The sequence below is a fragment of the Cydia amplana genome, chromosome 17 (genome assembly GCF_948474715.1).
Source record: "Cydia amplana chromosome 17, ilCydAmpl1.1, whole genome shotgun sequence".
In the NCBI taxonomy this organism is placed as follows: Eukaryota; Metazoa; Arthropoda; class Insecta; order Lepidoptera; family Tortricidae; genus Cydia; species Cydia amplana.
Window position 1 is genome coordinate 8018143 of NC_086085.1, and position 16716 is coordinate 8034858.

A 16716-nucleotide genomic window follows, 5' to 3' on the forward strand; every position below is an offset into this window, starting at 1 on the left:
TCTGCCCCATGTCCGATGTGACAAAACATGAAAACGTGTAGAGATATAGGTACCGGTGTCCGTCGTGCTGGCCGTGGTGCGTGAGGCTGATGGTGAGCCCGTTGTCGACGGGGTCCATGACGAGCGCCGCGATGTTGCTGTACGGGTACTCCGCGAGCGCCACTTTGTCCGACGGACGAACTAGGACGACGCCTTCGGCGCCCACTCCGAGGAGTACGTTGGGACCTGAGTAGTTATAGTAGTAAATGATCTTGATAGTATGTTAAATATGTTAATTATTATCAAATAGTCATTTTAGACACTGTAGAGATTTCTTTGGGGATGCTTCTATCGCATTTCTACTGGAACGTAGATGTGAATTTACATAGACATAGACAACCCGGAAAACGTATTTTCTAATACTGATAATTTTTTTACGGGTTTTTATTAGAGATGCCACGAATATTCGGCAACTATTCGGTATTCGGCTGATGTCGCCCACTATTCGGCTGATGTCGCCCACTATTCGGCCGAATACCGAATATCTGTTGCACCTACCTAAAAGGAAAAATTACACAAAAAATAACCAAAAACTAGGTATATTTAATATTTAAAATGTATTCTTGGAAAATAGTTAAATACGAAGGCACGTTTTTGAGCATTTGTTGATTCCAAAATATCTTATTGTTATCATGGGTCTGATTTGATTGACTCTGACTACGTTCATTAATTCTGTTCAACAAAAAATATATCTTAGCAAACGTTGTGCTTTGTTGGCGAACAGTTTTTTTTTATTATAATTGTGACTCAAAATGTTCGCATGTCATGCCGAATATTCTGTCGCCGAATATTCGGTATTCGGGCGAGAGGAGGGCCGAATATTCGGTATTCGGCCAAATTCACTATTCAGGGCATCTCTAGTTTTTATACCCGAGTTAAGAGTTACTAACCAAATTATGGAACCTGTTTTCTGAATTAATTTTTTTTTTTTTACAGTTTTATTTAAGTATGTAATAATCTCTTTCGATATATTTTGGAATGACTGAATTAAATTATTTTTCTATTTTTTTTTTATACACGAAGGGATCGTTTTATTATCAGACTTACCATGCGCCCAGTATCCTTTGTACGTTACAGGGAAGAGAGTGACCCCGTAGAGTGGATACTGCATAACACAGGACAAGTACAGAGCCTTCGCTGTCAGCTCCGCGCGCCCGGCGCCGAACTGCCGGTGCGCTTGAGCCAGAATTGTAGCCTGTTGGTTAAATAGAAAACGTCATATATATATAATAACATATCGTTAAATACACTTCATACCCATGGGTGAACCATGTTTTTCGGAATTCGTGCGGAGTCTGGTGAATTCCGAATTTCAGAGGCCAGATCATTCAGCTACCTTCAAACTTCAACATTTATTCAGCAAATAGGCCACAAGGGCACTTTTACACGTCAACATTGAATTTACATACAAGAAAAAAACTAATAATAATACATCAACAATTATAAAATACAACTAACAGCAACTACCAAATCAAATTAACGTATTACAATTACTTAGAGATGTATAAGGTCTCTTAATGTCGAATTACATAAAAAAACTATAATAATATTATTAAAAAAAAACAGATACATGAAAAAATTAAATCTAAAAAATCTAATCTACACCGCAAGTAATAACAGTTTTTTTCCGATTTCGCTTCATGTTAACGTTATCGCGGAACCAGCTACGAAACTTCGCTCGCTGAGTGTCTACCTGTTCCCTTGGTAGTGACATTGTTCGGTCTCGGCGCAACTCACCCACTGGTGCTGTGGACGTGCGCGCGCGACGCGCTGCGGCAGAAACTGGTCGGGGTGCGCGTAGTAGGCGCGCGTGTGCGGCGGCGGCGGGCTCGGCGGCGGCTCGCCCAGCGACACCTGCGCCTGCAGCCCCGCCAGCTGCAGCGCCACCTTCTCCGACACTGGTCACACTCACCCACTGGTGCTGCGGACGTGCGCGCGCGACGCGCTGCGGCAGGAACTGGTCGGGGTGCGCGTAGTAGGCGCGCGTGTGCGGCGGCGGCGGGCTCGGCGGCGGCTCGCCCAGCGACACCTGCGCCTGCAGCCCCGCCAGCTGCAGCGCCACCTTCTCCGACACTGGTCACACTCACCCACTGGTGCTGCGGACGTGCGCGCGCGACGCGCTGCGGCAGGAACTGGTCGGGGTGCGCGTAGTAGGCGCGCGTGTGCGGCGGCGGCGGGCTCGGCGGCGGCTCGCCCAGCGACACCTGCGCCTGCAGCCCCGCCAGCTGCAGCGCCACCTTCTCCGACACTGGTCACACTCACCCACTGGTGCTGCGGACGTGCGCGCGCGACGCGCTGCGGCAGGAACTGGTCGGGGTGCGCGTAGTAGGCGCGCGTGTGCGGCGGCGGCGGGCTCGGCGGCGGCTCGCCCAGCGACACCTGCGCCTGCAGCCCCGCCAGCTGCAGCGCCACCTTCTCCGACACTGGTCACTCACCCACTGGTGCTGCGGACGTGCGCGCGCGACGCGCTGCGGCAGGAACTGGTCGGGGTGCGCGTAGTAGGCGCGCGTGTGCGGCGGCGGCGGGCTCGGCGGCGGCTCGCCCAGCGACACCTGCGCCTGCAGCCCCGCCAGCTGCAGCGCCACCTTCTCCGATACCGGGAACTCGTCCATCTGCATACAAACAAACGTGTAACCGAGTGATATACTTACAGTTGACATACTAGGGTCTCCACCTCAAACCTCTCATATGCCGCGTTTTTTTTTTCAAATTAGCTTTTCAATCTTAAAAAAATATATATTCAAGTAGGCTTAAAAAGAAGCACTTTTGACAATTCATAAGTGTACAAATAAAATATAACAAATATTCATTGAATTTTAAACAAAAAAATACAATTGATAGTTAGGCACCTATTTCTAGTATATCTATCATACAAAATATGTATAAAAAGGTCAGCATTTAATGCGCACACCTATGATCAGTCACTATGATTCCAACTCATTTAGTAGACACAAATTACATGTTTGCAAGTACATTTTGCTCAAAAAGAACTTTGTAAATGAACGTATACCTTGACGACACTATGCACGGCCTGGGCGTAGAGCAGGGCCACCTCGACGGGGTCGTGCGGCAGCTCGCGCCCGCCGCGGAACAACCGCCGCTTGAACACGAAGCGGTTGTCTGCGGACCCGCCGCCGGGGCCTTGTTGCCTACGAAACAAAACAATACCGATATTATATTATACAAATTCAGGTAAACTCTGAATAGAATAGAATAAGATTTATTCAGGACGCTTATACAACAACATTTTACAAACACATGTCACAAAAACGGTTTAAAACGTCACTGAAAAGGTTTGCACTCAGCTTGGTGTCAAGGTATCTTATGAATACCTTGACGCTATATTAATACCTTGAATCACGATGTAATAGGCTACATGACTAATTTTTTTTATGGTATCAATCGATCGGGTTTGTTTTTAGGATCAAATGTCTATATGGGACCCATTGCATTAAAGTAACACAAAAGTCAGAAATTGTAGTCAAAGGCCGACAGTCGCACTTCACTCGCGAAACGCCCTATACAAAACGGCCAGGGGCCGTGACGTCATCGCCCATCTTGTAGTATGGAGAAAACAAGAAAATTGCGTTTTTGTCGGTGAAATATTGCGTTTATGTATATAGTTGCTAATGTTGCTATACAATATTTTTTTGGATGAAATGTAAGGAATCGAATGGTACCCTTACTTTTATCGTTTTTGGAAGTTAAAAAAAACTTAAATTTTGAAACTTTCAGGTCCTGTATTTTTGTAATTTTTCAATATTTTATTTTAATATCCACATTATTGTGATAAATTGCTCGTTTGCTATCTATTTTACTAGATTTTGTTATAAAATTCAACATGTGTCATCATCCCTATTAGCTTTGAAATGCGCGACAGCGACCAACGAAGGAAAGAACGAACGACGAAAACGTTTGTCCGACAGCAAATTGGACAACGATAGCGTCTGACCGCTACGATACGCTTTTATGTCAAGTGCTACGTCAAGTATGGCACTCCTACGGTATACGAGTATGTATCGTCACAGCCAAGTCTATGCAAACATAGCGTGGTCGGAGTCTAGAAGTACAGTGGGCCAAGAAAGTGGTCTACCACCCTACGGTGGAGGTTCGTTTGAACGTCATGAGACAACAAGGTCGACACACGTACGGTAACTGTACGTCATTGTCAACCTTAGCGATCGTTAGATCTCGCAGAAACTTGTCAAAACTGGTAGACCACTTTCTTGGCCCACTGTACCTACTCAAAGCCTATCTGCACTTTATATGGTTTGATAGCACTTGTACTCACATCTCCCAAGCAGCGATGACGTCGTATAGATAGTGCGTGGCGCGCACGTGCTCCTCCCGATTCCCTCGCTGTTGGTACACGGCCCAGCCAGCCCTTGAATGCGGCGATAGGCCCAGCTTGTCGGCGAGACGTGCGGCCGCCGCCGCTGCGGTGTCGGCCGGGTGCACGTCGATGGCTTTAGTGCGCCCGTCGAGGAAGAAAAAGCGGCAGACTATCGTGCCGAGACGTCGCATCGCCTGATTACAAGATAATCATCAGATCAGTCTTGTTGCGTGTCAATTATAATTATATTGTACTAAATAAATATGTGAGGTGGGAGCGCTGGTGGTCTAGAGGTAAGAGCGTGCGAATTGTAATCCGGAGGTCGCGGGTTCAAAGTGTTCAAACCCCGGCTCGTACCAATGAGTTTTTCGGAACTTATGTACGAAATATCATTTGATATTTAGCAGGCGCTTTTCGGTGAAGGAAAACATCGCGAGGAAACCGGACTAATCCCAATAAGGCCTAGTTTACCCTCTGGGTTGGAAGGTCAGATGGCAGTCGCTTTCGTAAAAGCTAGTGCCTTCGCCAATTTTTGGGATGAGTTGCCCAGCGGACCCCTATAGTTCGTTTTTTTTAGCATAGGAAGAACTCTACAGAAGCAAGCGTGCAGTTTTTATCAGGCTCTTTAATTCTTAATAATTGTTGAATTATCTAATGTAGCATGGTCAATACATATAATTGACTTCAAATTATTACCGCTAAAAGTGCCGGATTTGGTACCACAAGCTTACTTCTACGCCGGGACAACGCGAGGAAGATGATGAAATAAATATGGGTGGTTTCGGATGATAAGTAAGACTTGAAAGGGAAACGGTTTACTATGCAATGTTCGAAGAGTTAGTTTTAGTACTTACCGCGATCTCAACAGTGCTAGGCGGGAGCAACCTCGGCGCGGCGCCTCGACAGTTATCAAGACACCACTGCGCGCAATGCGCCGCCCGGGCCGCAGGCGCTGACGGGGAGACTCGCGCTCTCTGTCGCAACCACGCGCAGTAGTAACGCGAGAGACCGCGAGACGGTTGCCAAGCAACGGCGCACAGGCACAGGATCAGCCATACTCGCTCGGCCCACTCTTCGACGGGGCATTCGGTTATCTGGTTGAAAATAAGTCAATGCTTTTAATCGTATTTACAGTTAGGTGATATTCGAAAATTAAAATTACGATTTTCATTAGACGATCTTACCTGTCTGACGCACTGCACCAATATTTCGTCCCTCAACTCTTCCCGTTCCAACCCTTTGCCAATCAAAGCTTGGATCACCTGTGTCTCCTTATCCGCGGTCAGCTCTCCTCTCATATACCGACACAAATCCTGAAAGACAACATTATTAGTTATTACATTTTTCAACTTAGACTCATAGAGATACGATTCAATTTACAATGTGACTTAGTGAAGTAAGCACAACATACTTTGAGTAATAAAATTTAGACCGTATATTACAACAACAAGATTCAAATTGCAATGCACGTAATACTTACCCGGAATATATTGACGGCAGCCGTAACACTGTCCGGGTCGTGCAGTTGTATGTGTGAGGTGGGTATGTTGTTTCCCTTGTGATACGTTATCATTTCCTCTTTGGTTAGCAGCTCCATGGATTTGCTCTTGCGTGTGAGCGTTGCTATTATTGTACCTGAATAGAAAGGGATATTACTCTCAAAACTATTAACCCCTAACCCTAAGATTATATTTATTCACTTTTTATTAAAATACACCCCCTTGTCATTTCTGTGCATGCATACGCTATAAACTTCCTGAATTAGGGCTCATTTAGACGGTGCGAGAACTCGCATGCGAGTTTCATTACATTGCGTCATTTGATCGGTCGGCTGAATTGATGTCACCTCAATGGTTCGCAATGTAACTAAAATCGTATACGAGTTCGCGCGCCGTCTAAATGAGCCCTTAATATGTCAGCACAGCTTTTTTGTTGTTTGAGTGGTTCTTAAAACGGCACGTCACGTCAAAATGACAATATTCTTACCTTCAGGCGACCTGGGGTGGTCATTGAAGTACAGCTTAGCGAACTCGCTAAGGTCATTTGTGGCGTCCGCGGGCGGGGTGGTGGGGGGGGCCGCGGAGGCGGGCGGGCTGGCGGCCGCCTCCATCTGGTGGAGACGACGCTCAACGCGCTCCTTGCGACGCGCGTTGCGTTCTGTGCTCTGTACACATGGAAATAGAGTACTAACTTGACTACGGTTTTTTTGACAAATTCTTCACATTTCTGAAATTCTTTATAAATATAATCTAACTCATTATTCATCAAAATCGACTCAATAATCCCGAAGTTTTGGATAATAAGATAAGTATAAACATAATACAGAGTTTTTTTAACTCAAGACAGTTTTCATCTATGGATCTTCAATCGTTTCGGATTTCCTACTGTCCTATTAAAAAAAAACACTGTGTATAGACGCTGAAAACCTGTTTTTGTCGTTTGAATTTGATGTTAGATGAAACAAGCCCGAAAACATTATTTTCTGATATCGGAACTATACCTAAGTCACTGACAATCCAACCTCTAGACTGAGCTTAGGTCAATTCTTTCATGAAACCGATGATGCCAAAAATACGGGGGTGCGGGGGGACGACGTGAGCGAATCCCGTGCCGTGATTGGTCCGTTCAAAGACACGGACCAATCACGGCACGGGATTGACTCGAAGATGGAGTAACGCTAACGTATGTGTGGCAGAGGGGGTAGCGCGACTATGCTATGTCTAGAGGTTGGATTGTCTGTGACCTAAGCAAAGTTTGGCCTTCGCCACCCACAACTGAATTATTTAATAAAACCGCACAAACTTACATTAGTATCCCCGTTCATCATGTTCGGCGGGCTAATGCAGGTGTCCATGGGCACGGGCGGCGGCGTGGCCGACTTGCGTGACGTCATACTGCTCGTCATAGAGGGCGGGAGCTTCTGTGACGTCACGCTGCTCGTCATGATGTTCGGCGGTTTGGGCTGGGGCGTCTTTTGAACGGGCAACGGCGGCAGTGGCGCCGCAGGTTCAGGTTCAGGCTCACGCGTTGAGAAACTACGGAAAAATATGTGTCTTTGTACAGAGCGTAACTTCAGTAAAACATTAAAATTAACATGACTCCTGAGTGAATTAAGTAGACCAATTTTAGTGATAAGTGACGCTGAGTTAGGAGCCAACTGGTTTCGTACCTTTCTGTTAGTAAAACGTTTTGTTCCCTAGATAAATCAGGTGAGGCGTTCTGCCTTCCCTTACTTCCTCTACTGCTACAACTTGAATCGGTGACTCACAACGCAGAAGAGAAAGCAAACTATTTACCACATTTTTTTATTTGCCAGTCTTTTCGAGGTTTCTTCGTGCCTCAGCGAGGGCAGCGCGACACCTGCAGCACCACCTGGCACGACACGACATCCACGTCTTATTTCTTTTTTACCTACAAAAAGGTACTTACGCAAACGCTACTTAGTGTTGAAGTCAACAAAGCCAACCCGTGCCTTTTTGAAGTCAGAAGCGCTTGCTTGCATGCAAGCTGTGCCTAAAAAAGTGCTCGTGACGACTCTAACTTGTTTACTTCCATGCTCTGCGAGACAATGTATGTAGCTTGTCATTATAAAAGGGTCTTGGCATACTTAGAGTAGAACACATTGGAAACCTTCTAGCCGTAAGTCACGCAATCTGAAGAGAGACGCCGGTGTTTTCTGCGATGCCTCATTTTCGTATCAATAGGCTGCTGAAGCCTATCTTTAATTATTAGCTAGCAGCACCATTATACAGCTATAATAACGAATAAATGCTTAGTTACTTACCCATTCTCTGGCGGTAGCATAGGTGGCGGCGGCGCTGGCTCGGGCTCGGCGTTCGGTCGCGGTATGACTGCCTCGTATATTGGTTCTTTGCCGTTCAGTACTGAGAGTTTCCCGTTCGGTATTACGCCGTTTGTGAGTTCCGGTGGAGTTGTGTCTACAAGAAATTGAAAGATTAATAGGCGAAGAAGAATACTTTAAAATTTAGTGCACCGGTTAATGTTGAAAAATGTGACAACACATCTAGACATGAATTTAAATTACTATGTTAAATTTCAAACCTATCAGTGCGATAGTTTTTCCGCAAAGTGTACCACAAGAATGCATAGTTTGTCGAATAGTGATTAAATGGATTTGTTCTTGATCCGATGTCGGACAACTGCTATTCACAGGTTTTGAATGGAAATTTAAGATCAAATCCATCCAATCCAACGAATGATACAAATACAAATGCATTTATTTCATTACTTTTTACATCAGTTCTTAGGTATAATATAAGGGTTAGGTAGGTAATTAGTCCATCTTAGGTATATGAAGTATGTAGGTAAGTATTTATCTAAACATTGTGCAACAAATTGTGTAAGTAATGAAAAAGGTGCGGGTACAGATTGCTGAATTTAAACCCGCCCTTGGTCAGCTAATTGGAATGGTATTAAGATTAAATAATTTTTAAATTAAAAATAATTAAAAAAAAATTAAATTATGAATGATGACGAATCGAAATTTTGTAAGCCTTGAGGTCCACATACCTTTGCCTGGCGGTGGCGGCGGCGGCGGTGGTCCAGCCGGCTCGGGCAGCGTGCACAGCGGCGGCGGCGGGAACACCGGCGACTCCGGCACCGGCTCGGCCGGCGGCGGCGGCGGCGGCAGGCTCGCCGACAGCACGTCGCTCCCGCTCGATGACGTCATCACGCCGTTTATCGACGTCGACATGAGCCCGTTCATCGATGACGTCATCGCGTTACATGTGCCGTTCATAGAGGCAGTCATGACGGTGCCGTTGCTGCTGGATACGGGGGTGGACGGTTGGAGGATGGATGTGAGGGGAAGGGAAGAGGGCGGGGGTGGTATGGCGTCTGAAGGCGCGCCGTCCGGTTTGCGCTGGGCTTCTTTCGTGGATTTGCTTAGCTCGTTCATCTCGGCAGCGAGGACATGTTCCAGCTATAGGAATAAATGTAGGATAAATCAGGGATCGGAACCGGTTTTTTGCAAAAACTTAGAAATAACCATATTTTTCGAATTATTTTATACTCGAAATGTAGGTCTCAGTTGTGTTTTTAGGTTACGACTTCGTATTATTAGATTGCCCAATTAGAAATGAAGTAATTAGCAAAGAACGAAAAAATACCATTTCCGTTCCCATACAAAAAATACCGGTATCCGATCCCTGGGATAAATTAATCAGGAGTGATTCCCTTTAGCGTCATCTGTTTATAACATAGAGAAATATAGTAAGACAAGAGTGCTCACTCCATACTTTAGTTCAGACTATTAATTTCAGTGTCTACATCTAGCATCGAGTAGCGGAACTATAAGTACTGCTACTTGACAATAGATGTAGCACCGACCGGAAAGTCTTATCTCAACAGCATAAGACTTTCCGGTCGGTGCTACATCTATTGTCAAGTAGCAGTACTGATAGTTCCGCTACTCGATGCTAGATGCTAATAGTCTTTTTGGTAGGTACTAAAACTGATATATGGAGTGAGCACTCTATGTATTTTTTTCTCTATGGTTTATAATGAGATGTTTCTTAGCTTTTTTTAGAAACCAAATTATTAACACTACAATTCCCTACAGTACCTACCTAAACATCACAGTGACTGTTTGAACTTTCCAAGGACAGTACGCGTAAACAAGTGTCGCTTACGACGGCGACGAAGGTTAGGCAGATAAATATTATATAACCAATCCTCTTTTGTCAGAGCTGTGAAGTTATGTCGAGGGTTCCGGATTGAAGTACCGCTCCAGTTGTTTAATTAAGTGTAAGGCCTGAGTGGACGCTCGAAGCGGAGCGTTCGGCGGGGCGTGCAGCGGGGCGTCGGGCTCACAAGTGATTTGAGCAGCGTGCACTAAGGCCGCTCCTACACGTTTGCATTTGTTTAACATGCACGCCGCACGCCCCGCCCCGCTGCACGCCCAACTCGAGCGTCCACTCAGGCCTTTACACTAAAGCCCTTGCTGTGTAGCGACCGTGTGGTCGCCGACAAGTCTTCAGACCGCGTGGCCTTGGCCGTGTAGACAGTTGTTTCCAACAAAATTTGACCAAAACTGACCAAGGTCAGACGGCTTGTCGGCGACCGTGTAGCAAGGGCTTAAAGCTTTGGATTCCTCCGAAAACGGTGCCGTCATATGACGGCCGTCATATAGCGGCTGCAAAAGACGGCCGTCTTTACGGTGGCGACATGTGGAAAGTACCACGGCGTCATAACACACCGTCATCCACCAAGGTCAAAGCGGCAAATTTGAAAAATGTAGGCGCGATGGGATAACGTCCCATAGAAAATTTGAATTTCGCGCCTTTTCCTACTGACAAGATTTGCTTGATCATCTATAATTCACTTGGAGGATGAAATATCATCAGACAAGGAAAATAATCGTAGTACGGAATCATTTATTCAAATCTCGTGTCATTTATTCCAAAATGGCGTCACCGCTATCTAATAAAACGTTCACGAAACTATCGACAAGGTCATGACGGCCGTCATCTTACGTTACGTTGACAGTCAACGTAACGTAACGCCGTCTAGGAAACCGCGCCATCTTGTTTACATAGACAACGTTCTAGTGACGTCAGTCAACGCTATATAGCGGCCGTAATATGACGGCACCGTTTTCGGAGGAATCCAAAGCTTTAGGCGTAGTGCAGACGTACCTCCTGGTGCAGGTCCTCGGCCAGCCGCTCCATGGAGTCGCCGATCTCGGCGATGCTGGGCTGGTGCGCGGGCTGGCCGTCGGGCGCGCCGCGCTGCGCGGGCACGTCGGCCAGGAAGTCGAACAGGTTGTCCAGGTTGACGGAGTCCACGCGCCCGCTCGGGTTGGCGAGCCCGCGGAGCTGGTCGGCCATGTTTTCGAGCTCGACTCGCTCCTGGTTCGCTTTCTCCGCGAGGCTGAAAAATAAAGGAATAGAATAAGAGTAGTTTTTTAATCGTAAACCCACAGACAATACACATAATTAAAGTGTAATTCTATGGAACTTGCTAACTATGTAAATAAAAGTCACTAGTAAATTGACATTTAAGGGGCCCACTGATTACCAGTTCGCCGGACGATATTAGCCTGTCAGTTGTTTGGAACTGTCAAATTATTCCTTTAACTGACAGGTTGATATCGTCCGGCGGACTGGTAATCAGTGGGCCCCTTTAGATACAATTTTAATATGGCGGTTTGTTTACATAGTTAGTAAGTTCCATAGAATAACACTTTACACAAAAAGAACATAGTGAGACTAAAGTGTCACGAAATGGCACCATCTCGGCATGTTGCTGGCGACTTCCAGCTCTGATCTTCCGATAAATTCTTTAATTATTTTGATAAAGGGGCCATTTAGGAACAAAATCTGTGTTAAGGAATGCAAAGATTTAGAGTTTTAGATTATTTAACGGGATTAAATGCCGCCGCTTACCGTTGTCTATGGCTACTCTTAGTGTAAGGCCTGAGTGGACGCTCATGTTGGGCGTTCAGCGGGGCAGGGCGTGCGGCGTGCATGTCAAACAAATGCAAACGTATAGGAGAGGCCTTCGTGCACGCTGCTCAAATCACTTGTGAACCCGACGCCACGCTGCACGCCGCCGAACGCTCCGCTCCGAGCGTCCACCCAGCCTTACCTGTCACGCTTCACTAACCTGTTCCGCTCCTCCCTCAGTTTGATCTCCTGGTTGACCCGCTTCATCTCTCTAAGCGCAGCCGCCACTTCCCTCGCGAAGGCGCCTCTCAAGTGCCGCTGAAGCGTTAAAGTGGCGCGGCGCAGTCGAAGGAACGCGGCTCGCTCCTTCCAACCGCGCCACGCCGCCTGGAGCACGATCACGGCGTTGCGCCATTGGAGGTATTGGCGGCGCTTTACGGAGCCTTTGTACCACTGCGAATTCATATGTTACGGTTAGATACTACCAATCGGAATCGAAACGATACTAAGACTATTGAAATTCTATTTCCTTTTAGCGAGACGAAGGTCAGTGTCCGAATCGGCGGCCGGACTTAATCACATAACTCGTTTTTCTAAATAGTATAAAATTGCCACTTACTCTTTGTAACCGTAACGCTGAAGATTGCAGTAAATGTGTCCGTTTGGCTTCGAGAGGCATATGTACCGAACTTCTCATGAATATCTTCGTGTGACCGATCTGCCAGTCGCCTTGCGGCGCGTTCACAATTGACATTACAGTTCTGAAAACAAAATAATATTGATATGATATTTTTCATATAATTCGATTCAGACAACAGATGATAATATGTATCTAGAAACTGAGTTGTATCCCCTAACTCATAAAAGATACTTGCTGTACTTGAATCTTGTAGATATCGACGGCCGAGTGTTAAGGTTGGTTGCACCAAACTGTCTGTCATAACTCATAGTTAAAACGTTCGAAAAATTGTATAGTACGGGAAGTTTCCTAGTTTACTGATGAGTGAGTTGAACAATGAGAATTTGAAATAGAGGCGGATTGTTGAGACTAGGCCAAAGCTATGGTGCAATCTTTTCGAACGATGGCACCATACCTTTGGCCTACTGTCGAGTAAATGTTTGATATTTAACAAATTAACACATATCAGTGAAATAATAAGGATCAAAGTCAAATGGCGTTCGAACAGTTTTAATCTAATATTTAAAACTTTCGCGTTTTGAACACATATATAGACGGGTCTAACGGGAAATTTATTCACATACCTTTATTTACCGACGTTAATCACATCAGTCATGTTTTACTCTTCTGTCGAAAGATGGCAGTAAATGTAGTATTGCTACATAATTTACTGTGACAGTAACTCTCTATACACTCTATTCTCTTTGTCACTACATAGTATAAAACGAAGTCGCTTCCCGCAGTCTGTCTGTATGTATGCTTAGATCTTTAAACTACGCAACGGATTTTGATGCGGTAAATGCGATTCAAGAGGAAGGTTTATGTATAATTTGTTAACCCGTGCGAAGCCGGGGCGGGTCGCTAGTGGTTAATAAATCCGCTAGTGTGTACTCACGCCACGTCGGGCTGGCGGCGCGGGTGCGGCAGCAGGCAGCGGTAGCGCGCCTGGAAGGCGGCCGTGGGCAGGTGCACCGGGTACCCGTCGCGGCGGATGCGCACGATCTCGTTCATGCCCAGGTAGCGCAGCTGCTCCAACACGAGCTGGTCGGTGTATGTGCCCGCCTCTTTGAGCTCGTTCGGCTTTATGCAACGGACGTACCTAAAATAAGCGAAGGTCATTATCATTAGCCGGCGGCAACTAACATTTTTTACGGTGAAAAAGGAGATTAAAGAAGTGATAATGAAGAGTGGGGTTCTACTGGAATTAAACGGAAAGATTTTTTAATAGGCTGTAGCCGCGCACGACAGTTGACGTCTGTGGCGGTTAAAGGCGTTACACTATAAGGGCTCATTTAGACGGTGCGAGAACTCGCATGAGAGTTTAATTACATTGCGTCAGTTGATCGGTCGGCTGAATTGAGGTCATCTCAATGGTCCGCAATGTAACTAAAATCGTATACGAGTTCGCGCGCCGTCTAAATGAGCCCTAACTCTATAGTTTCAGAAAATTTAATGTAGTACCTAAATAATTTACAATTTTCGGAAATTTTGAGTGTACAGCTAGGTACAGCCAGCAGCAGAGGTTGCTAAGCAGGCGGTGTTCAAAATTACCTCGACGCGCACTTATTCTCTTAACAATAGAGTCATGTCAAGATCATTTTGAACATCTCGCCCGCTTAGCAACTATTGCTGCTGACTGTATGTGATGATATTAAGTTAAATGCTTACCATACGTCGGTGGCTTGTAACATATCAACCAGCGACTGCAGCTGTGCTCTGAACGTGTCTACGACGGTCGGCCGACCTTTGGATGTCCCTCGCTGCGTTGTGCCCATTGAGCTTGGACTTGAAAGCGATAAGTCCTGTCAAATTGATTTAGAATGTAAGTCTGCAGTCAGAAACTGATAGAAGTACTTAGTTTGTTTTATGTGAGGTTATAATATTAATTTACAACTTTTATGTATTCTTAAATGGTATCTTGTACAGATAAGTGTAAGGCCTGAGTAGACGCTCGAAGCGGAGCGTTCGGCGGGGCGTGCAGCGTGGCGTCGGGGTCAGGAGTAATTTGAGCAGCGTGCATTAAGGCCGCTCCTATACGCTTTATTTGTTTAACATGCACGCCGCACGCCCCGCCCCGCTGCACGCCCAACTCGAGCGTCCACTCAGGCCTTACACTAACTCGTGTCAGTCGAAAATAGCTGATACTGGATTTTTTTTAGGTGATAAATTAAGCGTAGAAAAAGATCTTTCAGTTTTCATCCCCTAATCAAATTTACGCAGACCCGATTAGTATGCGGGACAAGCACATACAAAATTCTCGAACTAACCTGCCCCGGAGGCGCCAAATCCTGGACGTAATCGGCTAATTCCCTGACAAAGGGGTTCGCTGATCTGCTCAAGTGGTCTATAAACGCGTCCTGCTGCGTGTCTCTGTTCTTGTCCACGAAACCTTGCACGCTGTAGCATACCTGCACAAAGTTACATACGATTATAGCACTTAATCACATTTTGATAAGGTATTTTATTCTGAAAAGGTAAAAGTATAAAGTTTTCATAGGACTCTTTGTACTACAACTTACCGTGCCCGCATAATGCTGAACACCAAACTCTTCCTCCCATTTGCGTCTAGAACCTTTCACAAAGCTCTGGTGCTCGCCGAATTCACCCTGGATATTCGTCAGGTACGCGCCATCTGAGCCCTGGAACAATTAGAATAGCAATGATACGTTGGCACTTGTATAATGTAAACGGGTAATTTTGTGTAAAGATTTTTATAAGAAACTACCCATTTTCATTCCTCTCGAATTTGCAGTGCAACAAGTGGCAAAACAGTGAAATGTTTATTATTAGGTAGATACATAATGTAGCAGTTATTTTGTGAGCAGATGTAGGAGCAAGAACAAATGGGACCTGACCTGATTGACTCCATAATGACATTTCGTGACTGAAATCCGACATGTCATCAGCTAATCGTGTCATTTTAAAAAGTAAAATCAACTAAAGATCGACTGTTGTTCTTCTGCGACATCTTTAATCAATTGTTTTTCTTTGAGGTGTATCTTTTAGACTTGAGTAGTAGTTGAACAATATCTTACTTTGGGCATATGGCACTGTTCACTAAGCAGTTTGAGCAAGCTTCGCGGCGGTTTCTCCAGCAACTCGAGGCATGCCGCGTTGTCCGTGAACTGGATTTGGTTGTACACTATGCCTTCTTGACGGTACTGAAAGAAACAGATTCGTTAAAACACCACAGGAAGATATGTTTCATATTTGCAAATTTTCAGCACGAACATTATCCTATTGATAATAACTTCTAGCCGATCAGAGACCTATAAAAAGGTTTCCTGTTCCATTCTAATTTGAATCTTTGTGTTGACAAATCAAAATTGCATTTTTCTTGGCAAGTTTTGACGTGTGGGCGGCGAGAGGGTAAAGTCGCGTGTAAATAACTTTTTGCACATCGAATCCACTGTTAAATGAGTACTTTGTACTCGAGCTTATTTCCAATAACGTTTTAAAAAAAAAACCGGCCAAGTGCGAGTCGGACTCGCGCACGGAGGGTTCCGCACCATCAACAAAAAATAGAGCAAAACAAGCAAAAAAACCAAAAGTACTGACCCCGCACGACGTTGCTTAACTTCGGTCAAAAATCACGTTTGATGTATGGGAGCCCCACTTAAATCTTCATTTTATTGTTTTTAGTATTTGTTGTTATAGCGGCAACAGAAATACATCATCTGTGAAAATTTCAACTGTCTAGCTATCACGGTTCGTGAGATACAGCCTGGTGACAGACGGACGGACGGACAGCGGAGTCTTAGTAATAGGGTCCCGTTTTTACCCTTTGGGTACGGAGCCCTCAAAAGCAAACAGTAAACTCACAATTTCTTGCTCCAACGCGAACACGTAGTTATTAAAGAACATGTGCAGCTTCTCGTTGGCGTAGTTGATGCAGAGCTGCTCGAGCGAGTTGGAGGCGAAGTTCTCGAAGCCGAATATGTCGAGCACGCCGAGCGAGCGCGGCGCCTCGCGGCCCGGCGCCGAGCAGCTGTTCACGTGCCGCACCAGCCACGCGAATGTCCGCGAGTACAGCGCTCGCGCCATGGCGTGACGGTTTTCACGGGCCTGTGGACAGCGTTTATAGTTTGTAGCTTTCTAATAGACCCCGAAGGCTAATCCTATTGTCTATTGTTAAGAAAAACCTCTCGTGCCACGTGCCACAACCACCTGCATAAAAAATCGGTACTTCGGTTACTGAGTGCCGGCGAGTCGAACGCTACAGAACCAGTCTAAAATATGTCATCGAGATGCGTAACAAA

At 45.6% G+C, this 16716-nt stretch overlaps 1 protein-coding gene across 1 annotated transcript in view; it reads right to left on the reverse strand.

Moving 5' to 3' along the window:
* LOC134655784 (myosin-I heavy chain) overlaps nt 1–16716 on the reverse strand; it is a 104680-nt gene that overhangs the window by 13910 nt on the left and 74054 nt on the right. The window contains exons 10-30 of the mRNA XM_063511244.1: nt 16280–16522; nt 15493–15618; nt 14977–15096; nt 14725–14865; nt 14126–14259; nt 13353–13556; nt 12398–12539; nt 11999–12231; nt 11029–11263; nt 8903–9314; nt 8157–8310; nt 7179–7407; nt 6359–6536; nt 5853–6007; nt 5557–5685; nt 5227–5466; nt 4331–4566; nt 3050–3188; nt 2475–2651; nt 1087–1234; nt 54–225 (exon numbers count right to left, since the gene is read on the reverse strand). Coding sequence (XP_063367314.1) covers nt 54–225; nt 1087–1234; nt 2475–2651; nt 3050–3188; nt 4331–4566; nt 5227–5466; nt 5557–5685; nt 5853–6007; nt 6359–6536; nt 7179–7407; nt 8157–8310; nt 8903–9314; nt 11029–11263; nt 11999–12231; nt 12398–12539; nt 13353–13556; nt 14126–14259; nt 14725–14865; nt 14977–15096; nt 15493–15618; nt 16280–16522 — 3947 coding nt within the window. The remainder of the gene's footprint in view (nt 1–53; nt 226–1086; nt 1235–2474; nt 2652–3049; nt 3189–4330; nt 4567–5226; nt 5467–5556; nt 5686–5852; nt 6008–6358; nt 6537–7178; nt 7408–8156; nt 8311–8902; nt 9315–11028; nt 11264–11998; nt 12232–12397; nt 12540–13352; nt 13557–14125; nt 14260–14724; nt 14866–14976; nt 15097–15492; nt 15619–16279; nt 16523–16716) is intronic.